Consider the following 10,849-nt stretch of genomic DNA (forward strand, 5'->3'; position numbering starts at 1 on the left):
CCCTTTAGGGTTTGTCAGTGAAACTCTGTTGCTCTCAAGTCTGGTTGCAGGACTGTCTGCCCAGGAAGCAAACCACCTGACTTTCAGTTAATGTCTTTTAATGTCAGGTGACTCCGTTCACCTCTTGCTGATGAAGAAATGCGTATGATGCAGGGAGCATAATAAATTGAATTTAGGAATTAACACATTCTGTGCAGGTTGGTGCGATATTGGTGATTAGCAGGATTCTAAACATGTATGCCTAGTACAATTCAAGATAATGTCTGTTGTGATGGGATGAGAACTTAAGAAACCTAAACTTAATCCCACTTATAGACATTCAAGTTTTGACTAATAAATACTATATTTAAAAGAAAGCCTTTCAGTTATTACTTCTGAAATTTTGATTATTGCAAGTGTCTGGGTTCTAAACACATAAAATTGTAACTCCTTTGGCTTGTGGTTATTGAAAGAGAACAAAATCTTTTAATTGCTGTCAATATTTCTAAATTTTGTTGTTTATAAAATACACAATTTTGCATCATAAGTGACTATTGCAGTTGCAAAAAACCTTAGAAGTTCATAAAACCTTTTTATTACTTGTTTGTAAATATTTCTTGTCAGTTTTAGCTGTAATGTTCCTTAATAACTTATGCTGGACTTAAGTGGGAATTAACTGTCTGTTTTAAGCAGATAATTCTTTCCATAAGCTCTTTGTTCCCCAAAAAGAGTGCAGGAAGATACAAAAGAAAGGGAGCATTCTAATGCTCCAGATATTGTTCTGACAAATGTAAATTGACATGGAGAAAATGATCTGGGATCTGGAGAGGAATCTGCCTTGAAAGGTTAAGCATGGCAGGTGGTAGGATGGGGGCTTGGGTGAGCATGCACATGAACAGGGGTGCAAGGAGTGCACAAGTGATTTTTGTCCTGTGTTTTTTGGGTTACAGTGTGAAAGAAGGCAAGCTATCTTGATGTTAACTTTGGAGTGACTATTCTTATTTGTATCAAAATTACTTATAATTTTTCTTCAATATTGTATTAATAACAGCCTTTTTTTCTTATTTTATGCAGAATCAGATTCAGTACCTCAAGCAAGTTCAGCAGCCTAGTGTTGCCCAACTGCGATCAACAATGGTGGACCCAGCCATCAACTTGTTTTTCCTAAAAATGAAAGGTGAACTGGAACAGACTAAAGACAAACTGGAACAAGCCCAAAATGAACTGAGTGCCTGGAAATTTACGCCTGATAGGTAAACAAAACAAATACTCCCCAGTCAAGACTTCCCTGACAGTCCCACTACGAGAATGCTATGGTGGGACAGCCAAGTACTCGTTTCCACACCAAGACTCAGACGTTTTGAGGCAAAAGCCACATTCTTATACTGTCCAGCTTGTAATGCTTAATGTAAAACTTACCAGATGAACCTTGTGTTTCAGCTTTTTTCTCCCCCTTTGCTTCAGAGGCCTGACAGCGTCGGACTATTCTGAAGAAATGGCCATCTTCGAAAAAAAAATCTTTTCTAGAACATGTAGACATTTGCAAAATTGTTCTATTTGAAGAAAATAGAGGGAGAAACAGAAGTCTTAAGTCTGTGGCACACTATGTCTACAGACAGTTTGGAGGAGAGAGAACCTAGAGCTTATAAATCATGAATTGAACATGTAAAATTCCCGTAAAATGTAGAAGTGGAATATGCTTCGCTCTTAACCTTGAGCCTAGTGACTTAGAGACACTGTAAGTCAGTTTTGCCAATAAGACTGTGGACTTCCTGCTTGTTCACTGAACTGCTGGGTCAAAACTTGATGAGGTGAATTTTGCATTAAAGAGTTTACTTGCTAACCAGTTCTGAATAGCAATGAGAGTGCTATTTGGTATCACAACAGTGGTAGTGTACACATTTGCCTGTTTAGCCTTTGGGCTCTCTAGCACTTGATGCAGCCTTAAGTCACTGTTGCTAAATAATGAACTGTTTTCTGGATGGTTGGTAATACTGTGGACGCCTCAAAATTAGGACTGTACGAAAATGTACGTTCCATCTAAAAGCAGGTTTAAAATTGTTTGAAGCAATATATATTTGATCACAACTAGCATGTATAAGAAAAACTGGTTGTGATAAGAATTTCACTGCATGTTTTCATGCAGAAATGAGAATTTTTCGATCTTCATACTAAGAACTGATCTCAAATGCTCAATACAGAAGGCACATGATGGCAACTGTCTTCAGTGTTGGTGGGGTGTTTTTTATTCCGTTGTATGCCTGGGTTTTTTTGTATTGTGCTTCTTTATAAAATGTGCCTTGAAATAGTTGTAATATAGAGTTCAAGGAACACTTCTGGTTATACTGTTGTATTGTGAAACTCCTGGGATGAACGAGAACTGAACAGGTTGTCATTTCTGCATTGTCTCGTTCGCTGAAAACGAAGTCAGTATTTTAACAAACCAAAAAAGCCTTAAATGCATGCATTTTTGTTGGTGGAATCAGTGAAGGAGTTTTTGCTACTCTATTGATGCCTCTGTTCTGTTGTCCCAAGTTACTTGTAAGAGTAGCAATCTGGGACAGTTGGGAGTGCACATCTGAGGTCTGTAAAGCAAAATGTAGATTTGGTGTAGCATTTGTGTGTTTGTTTTTTCCCATAGCAAATAGAGTTCTATTTAGTAATCTGAGGTTTTGATTTTTTCAAAACAGTTGGGCAACGTTTTATGACTCAGTCTGATCCTAAAAAATTCATTTTTAAATTAAAAAGATGCATTCAGCTGTCACAGAAGGTGATGTATTCTAAGTGTTTTGATGACTTTTATTAAGATGCCATTAATAACTTTGACTTGGAAGTATCTTTAACTGTTTGTGCTTCAGATGATTAATACGGGATCAAAGAGTAGTATACTTATGCAGGTTTATTTTTTTTTGCATGAGTAATGACTTAACAGCAAAAGAAAAATCCACAGAAAAATTTTACCTTTTTAAAAGTGATACATCCGGAATGATTTTGCTATAGCAGTATCTAAGATTTTAATGATCTAGCATCAAAACAGAGGTAAGACTTATATTAATAAATTGTCAATGTGTTACCAAGCCATTTGTAAAGCTCACTATAATGTGTTGAAAGAGACATGCCATGCAGATTGCTTGTTTCTAACTTGGAGTTGAGAAAATTATTTAATACGTTTAGATACAGGTTGGTTGTTTTCTAAAGTCCTCAGGCTCTAAATGTGTGTGCAACTGAGGAGAGACAAGTAACTTGTGACTTCCTTTCAAACTCAAGTGTCAAAACGTTATTTCTGTAGCATCATACATAATTTGCATCATATAATTTTAAGTCAGTGGTGTGAATGTGCATAATTCATACATGCAGTGGCTGGAATATAGAAAGTTAGAGTTATTGCCTGGTAAATAATTGAGGCTGTCTTTGTTAACTGGATTAAGATTTTACTGGTTTTTATTTCTTGAAAGGTAAAGAAATTGGCTCATGTAAAATATTTGTAGTTTTTTCTCATTCTTTGCATCTTGCACCCCCCTTCTTAATAGCATTAATTGCCCATCCTTGTACACAACTACTCATTTCATGGCATCTGGCTTAGTTTTTGAAAGAGTCAGTGGTCCTATTCACATCCTAAACAGATGTTCTTGGGGTGGATAACAAGTTAACTGCAGCCCTAAGCAGAGTTAGTTCTGGACCTTAATGTAGATAAGGCTGTGCAGCATAAACATTGCTGATGTCTGGAGGGGGAAATAAAAGGGCACGTAATCAAAGGAGTGGCTATGCTAAGCCATTTTAACCATCATTAAGCGGAGTATAAACTTGGAATAAAAATTAGTTGAAATGTCATTTTGCAGTAAACCTAGTACAACAAACTCTAGTCTTCTGAAATTTAACCACTTACATTCTTACAGGTTTTGTTGCCTGTATGTTCCAGAGGATTTGTGAAAACAATGCTGAACTTAGTTTTACAGTTAATAGGAATTATTTTAATAGTTATTGGATTTGATGTTCTTGAATGTGTTGTCTTTCTTGTAAATTGTAAGGGTTACTCTCTCCTAGCTCAGAACATCTGGAAAAATTTTGATGGGAAGAAATAGCATTATAGGTAACTATGCAAATTTCTATACAGGTAATAAATATTTTACATTTTGGCAGGAATTAACTTGAAGATATTAATGGGATTCTAAAATTGTCCCAATTCCAAGGTAACTGGTACTTGCTGATTCTGCAATTGATGTTGGTTTGTGAAGAGAAAAGCATTAAATGACTTAAGCATTGTAAACTTTTTCTACTTGTAGTGATGATGAATACAGTAACAGGAATTTGCAAATGGCTAAAAATCATGTCTGCCTAATAACTTTTGGGATCTGTCACATTGGTTATCTCCAAAGTGGTCCTGCTTTACACAGAATGAACATCTCTAAGGAAACTTGCATCTTAAATGTGCGACTTGGACTGTATTAGGTCAGCACAATTTAAACTTCAAGGACCTGGCATTGGACATCACATCAAGAAAGAAAACAGGCTGCTGCCTTTAGCAGAGTTTCAGGCCTCCAGGACTTTACACAGCCAGATTCCTTCTGGAGCAGCCCATCTGAAAGATTTGGGAAAGTCAGTTGAAAAATGTTAAATGGGGCAGAGTTGGCAGAACTTAAAAGTTGTCTAAGGCTTGAGTGGTCAGAAGGTAGTTAAGGAAATTGCTGTTTTAAATTCGTCTGGTTGGGTATTTTGGTTGCAGGAGAGAACTGTGGCTGTGATTGTAGCAGAAATGTCCTGTTCTACTTTTTTAATTCTCAATTTTTTTTCCAGTATTTGTCACTTGTTTAAAAGCATACAAAAAATTAAATGACCTTCTTGGTCTTGAAAAGTAATGCAAGTCTTGCTATTGAATTCACAATAAAACTGTTCAAGTTTGGGGGTTTTGGCAGAGCTTACACTTCTATAGAAAAGATGACAGCTTCATTGTGGTGCTGAGCCTATGAAAAGGAGAACTGTTGGGGGATGCTATCCTGACTTGGCAGACTGAGTCCTAGAGGACTTCAATTTTTCTTTTGTGGAGTCAGCTGTATTGCCTATATATTAATTTGCATACTACTTCCTATAATGCTTTACAATGAGATTTTTATCATGAAGATTAAAGATGTGTAATGTTACCAATTTAGTAAAGGAAATCCTGTCAGTTCAAAGTAAGTTTTCCTACCTGTTCCACATTTCCTTCAGAAACTGAACAGCCTAATGATCATTACTTATGATCTGAAATAGGTAATTTTAAAGGAAGTAGATAGATAATATACCCTTTCCTTGATGTCCTTCCAACATTAGCTACATTTTCATTCCTTCTCACCATACAAGATGTACTTAAGAAATGCTGACCATAGAAATCATGAAGCAGACACTGCATGTGACTGTCAAACATATAAGCTGAGTTGAAAAACAGACATCTCGTTTTTTAAACAAGAGTACCTGGACAGCATTCAAATGAATGTTTAAACCTCTTAAAGAAAAATGGATGTCAGTATGAAAAATGAACATGAGATTTATTATTTTCCCCCAAGCAACTTCCTTTTCTTCATTCAAATTCAATTACTAAATTTCACTAGTACAGCAAATGGGGAATGATTTTGCTTATAATTTGCTGTGCAATCCTTGCTCTTTTGAATTGCAAAGCACATCTTTAATCAAATATGTAACTCCTTTAAGAATTAGTACATGCAAGATTGTGCATATTGATAATCCAGATGTTGGTATCAGAAAAAGTACAATATGCTTATTCATATTTTCAGTAATAAAACTTGCCTTCCACTTTGTGGGACAGCGACAGAAGATCAACTGGCGATGGAACAGCATGTGGTAACTATAGGGAGACTTTCTGCTATGACAATTATGTTGAGGCATAATGTTCCTTGAATTGTGACATGCAGAAATTGCATCTCCTTTTTGTCTGTAATTGTGATTGAGGAAGGTAACTGAAGGTTTTGTATTTGTTTTGTGATAGATGGCTCTTTCCTTTGCAGCCAAACAGGGAAAAAGTTAATGGCGAAGTGTCGAATGCTTATCCAGGAGAATCAAGAGCTTGGAAGGCAGCTGTCCCAAGGACGTATTGCACAGCTTGAGGCAGAATTGGCTTTACAGAAGAAATATAGTGAGGAACTTAAAAGCAGTCAGGATGGTAAGGGATTTTTTTAACAAAAATAGAAGTTGCCTTGCACTTCTGCAAGTTTAATTTTGTGATGATACACATAATACAAAACCATCTTTGCCAGTATGAAAGGGTAATATTGAGTAAAATATGACAATAGTATTAACTGGTAGTCTTAGTTAAACAAACAGAATCCTTAACTTTGGGGGAGCTGGTGGGATTCGCAGCTCCAGTAATGTGGTGTTTGAAATCAAGATTTTTGTCCTGTAAGTCTTGCTATTTAATAGGGAATGTTTAGACTCCACGCATTACTGGTGAATTGGCAAGATGAAGGCTGTTAACATTACATAAAGCCTAGGCATGCACTGAGAACAGAAAGCTTCTTGTTAACTCTGACTCATTTGGAATTTATTTTAAAAAATTGGCAACTTTTAACAACGCCTAAGAATATGAAAAACTGTTGGGTTTTTTTTTTTCCCTTTGGTAACTCAGATGAATGAAAATCTCATCATGTTTACAGTCTGAATTTTGCAACACTGTAAACCTAAATTGAATTTGTCTAAAAACTCTGACCTCTTGCATAATTCAAATGGAGGGGAAAATGCAAGTTTAAAAGTCTTCAGTCTCAAATTCTTTGTAGTGTCAGTGGCTCTTCATACAATGTTAGAGTAGGTTATCTGAAGTTTGGGGATATAACCTATCTAGACATCACATAGACCTGAATATCTTTTTGTTTGTTTTACATGTGAAGTTTGTAAGATACCAGAAACTTGATAATGGCATCAAATCTGGGATGTCCTGCATTTTTAAGGATAAATCATATTTTCATCTCTTTGAGAAAGTAACAGTATAAAATAGCTAGAACTCTGAAGGTAGATGACTGTATAATGTAATTTTGTGGGAATAGTAACTACTGTTTTGGTAATGCACTTCAGCAGAATTCACCAAGTACGTAATTGAAGCAAGTGTAGACATTCTTTAAAGACTGCTGCTTTTATGTAGTAATTTCCAGCACTGAATTGCTTCTTCCCCATACATGAATCAAGATACCGATATTCCTGTGATAAGTTTTCCTAATGATTGTTTTCCATAGCAGCAAGAACACTTTTTTTATTTTCACAATATTAAGCAGTTTGCATTTTATTTGCTCTGTCATACTGATGGTGCAGTTGGATTGAAGACTGAGTCAGTGTTTCTTATACTGTTTTGAGATCAAATTTGTTTTGTTCCAGAATGCAGTCCTAATTGTAAAAACCTTTTTCTGATACATAAATATTAAAACACCCTGTGAAGGTTGTTAACACTCTTGTTGGTAAGGTCTTTTCGTGTCCTCGCTTGAAGGATTTAAAGGATTAAGCACAGTAAGAATCGAAACCTCCTCGAAATACGATAAAAAAAATAATTCCTTTTTTTTGGCTACTGAATAGGGTTTGACAGTAACTCAGATCTGTTACGTATGGATGTGGTTCATGGTCACTTTTACAGTATTTCTGCTAGAGATTTATACTTGAGCAAAAGACACATTAGGATTTACTTGCAAAATACTAATTATTGTAATTGAGCTTTTTTCTAAATACCTTCCATTCTTGCCCAGCAATTAAATTTTTCTCACATATTTTGAATAGCAATATAGAAAACAGGTAGATACCACAATTTTTAAGCGTTTTCTCCTTCAGAGGCAGAGTATCAAAACCAGTGCATACCTGATGGCTAAGAAATAGTTCACTGAAAAATTTCAGCATAAAATAATGAGTTATGGGATTTTAATTTCTTGTCTGAGATTCAAGCTATATATGGGCTACTAAGTGTTTGCAACAAATGTGTTTTCTTTACATAGAATTGAATGACTTCATCATCCAGCTTGATGAGGAGGTAGAGGGTATGCAGAGTACCATTCTAGTTCTTCAGCAGCAGTTGAAGGAGACTCGCCAGCAGTTGGCACAGTACCAGCAGCAGCAGTCCCAGGCCTCCAACCCAGGTACCAGCAGGACTCCATCCTCTGAGCCCACAGAGCAGGGCGAGGCTGTGGGCAAAGACTGCAGCCGCCTGGCAAACGGACCAAGCAATGGCAGCTCCTCCCATCAGCGGACGTCTGGGCCTGGATTTTATAGGGAGGGTAGCGGCACGGAAGATGACTTCCCAGCTTCTCCAGGGAATGGTAATAAGCTGTCCAACCACTCTGAAGATAGAACTGGTAGAGGAAGTGGTAGCTACATAAACCAGCTCAGTACTGGGTATGAAAGTGTAGACTCTCCCACTGGCAGTGAAAACTCTCTCACTCACCACTCAAATGACACAGACTCCAATCATGATCCTCAAGAGGAGAAAACAGTGAGCATGAAAGGTAACAGAACTGTGGGTTCTCGTCATGTCCAGAATGGTTTGGACTCCAGTGTAAATGTGCAGGGTTCAGTTTTGTAACATTTTTCTGCAAAATTTTTATACAGTGTCATTGAAATTGGGAGAGGATACTGTCCAGAAGCCGTTTAAATTAGTGCATACTTGTCACAATTTTGCCTTTTTGTGGGTTTCTTTTTGCTTCAATACCTCTGCCACTTTGGAAATTTTAACAGTTAATTACGTTGAATGTTGCTAAAAGGACGTTTGTGTAGCTCAAGTTATTTTTATATGAGTTAATGTGAAGTTGAAATGGAAATTATTTCCATAAAGTATAACATAAATGATGTCTGTACAAATCTGTGTATATCTAGAACCTGTGCTGTGTAAGGGCATTCTTACTCATACTGTTATACTTAACACCACCTTCAAGATTTGTCATAATAGCTGTGGGTTTATGACTGCCAAGTTTGCCCAGTACAGTAGTTTTATCACTAAAAAGATGGACTTACTGAGGGAGTCCTCTAGTAGTTTCAGTGTTAATTACAGTTTTTCCCACCATACATCTGTGCATTTTCTCCTTAGGTGACCGAATGTTTATGAATTGTGTGCATAGTTACTCAGTTTTTAAGAACTGTTGTATCCTGTTGATGCATATTGCTCTGTGACTCCAATATTATCTTACCTGTACTGACCAAACCTAAATAAAAACTTTTAATAATGTAATTTCTTCATTGTTCTGCATTGGCTTTACATGGCTTATTTGTATGCGGTGTATTTATAGTACTTGCTTTTGAATTTGTTTCTATGTCAGTCCTATCTGATACAGCATATGCCAAACACATGAAGTTATAGGTGTATACTAGTACTAATTTCAGGACAGCCTCATGGTGCTTATTGCACAGGTTTTGTTGTTACTGACAGAAAATGGAGGTGGGGGGAGGTGGAAAGGAGAACTTAATAAAAGTAAACCTTAGAGTTTGAACCCGGTTTTATTAACAATTACAAAAAAAACCCCAAAACAAGCCAAACTGAAAAGCTGGAAGTACCTAACAGGTAAATGCACAAATTTAAACTACAAAAATGTAACGGATTGGCAATTCAGCCTTCTAAACTTTGTTTTTAAATGCCTGCCTGAGGAAACGGATTTCTTAACATGCAGAGAATGAAAAATTTCCTTTAATTAAACATACTTTGTGCAGTAGCAATGAGCTACGAATTTCAGAACCTGGATTTCTGGTGTTTATTTTCTATCTACTAGTTTAGTGATGGTAGCACATGAGCAAGAAGATGAAAAAGCACTGTTCAAAGGTAAGACAAAAGTACTTAGTGGTGTACTTTAGGGTGGACTTAAGTCCAATTTCAACATTTTTCTACCTGTGAATCTTGTAATTACCAGATGACTAATAAAATAAATGCATACGTAGCCACTAAAATTATCAGAAATAGCTTACTGCTTTGCAGGTCACTGTGGAAAGAGACTTGTTTGAAAGCAGTATTTCTCCAAAGTTCTGGAGCACACTTGACTTTGTTTAAATTTACAGTTACAGTAAATTCTTAGATTATAGAAGGGCTTCTCTGGTAGCGTTTTTAAAGGGCATAAATTAGTGTCTGCAGTAATACTGTCAAAGACAAATTGATGTAATTAAAATGCTACCAGCTACTGTTGTCTGTACTAAAAACATGCTAGTCCATGGCTAGCACCACTGCTGTTTTCATTGGGTTCACATCAATGTTCTAAGATCACCAAGATTCACAGTGGTCACTGGAAGTGTAAATTCCATTGGTGATACCTTGTTGCTTTTCACATGTTGCTTCAGGCCTTATTCCTGAAAAATAGCAGTTGAATGCATGAAAGGGAAGTGACAAATATCTGTACAAAATGGTACTGGCATCTGGCACCCAAAGGAATTTTTAGATCCCAGAAGTCTCTGATGGTGAATTTTATTTGATCTTAGTATCATATTGCTTGCTTATGTAGCATGTGTCTGTGTACATCCTCGATCCTGTACATGGTAAAATGCAGTATTTTTAAGAAGCTTCAAATGCTCATAACACAGTAGAGTAATCAGGCTTTATGTGATCACATGGTGCAAAGCCTTGTGAGGAAATCTGTGGTCCTTAAAAAAAGGCATAGCTCTCAGGTGGTGATGGCTTTTTACTTAAATCTGTCAGGTATTACCGGACATTCATGACTTTAAAATCATCTTTACATTAGGTTTTTATTTTCTCAAGACTGGCATGTTTTTAAATAGTTAAAAAAAAAAAAAAAAAAGGAATAAAAATTATTTCCCCTTGTCATCCTCTGCTTAGAAGGTATCTTCTAAATAAGCAGGCTTGGGTGCTTTATTTGTGTGATTTTTTTTTTTTTTCTTCCAAAATGAAAGCAAAACAGCAACTGTCAGTTAA

At 36.3% G+C, this 10,849-nt stretch overlaps 1 protein-coding gene across 2 annotated transcripts in view; it reads left to right on the top strand.

Moving 5' to 3' along the window:
* The window catches only part of WTAP (Wilms tumor 1 associated protein), a 21,433-nt gene extending 12,267 nt beyond the window's left edge, over positions 1–9,166 (top strand). The window contains exons 5-7 of one of the 2 annotated variants that reach the window (XR_001863747.1): positions 1,054–1,790; positions 5,979–6,133; positions 7,941–9,166. Coding sequence is in view for 1 of the 2 variants with exons in the window: in XM_008637864.2 (XP_008636086.1) it covers positions 1,054–1,232; positions 5,979–6,133; positions 7,941–8,524 (918 nt within the window). In the remaining variant the exon portion in view is untranslated. The remainder of the gene's footprint in view (positions 1–1,053; positions 1,791–5,978; positions 6,134–7,940) is intronic. The other variant, XM_008637864.2, reaches the window with a different exon arrangement.
* The last annotated feature ends 1,683 nt before the right edge of the window (positions 9,167–10,849 follow it).

The sequence above is a fragment of the Corvus brachyrhynchos genome, unplaced genomic scaffold, assembly GCF_000691975.1.
Source record: "Corvus brachyrhynchos isolate BGI_N302 unplaced genomic scaffold, ASM69197v1 scaffold14, whole genome shotgun sequence".
Taxonomy (NCBI): domain Eukaryota; kingdom Metazoa; phylum Chordata; class Aves; order Passeriformes; family Corvidae; genus Corvus; species Corvus brachyrhynchos.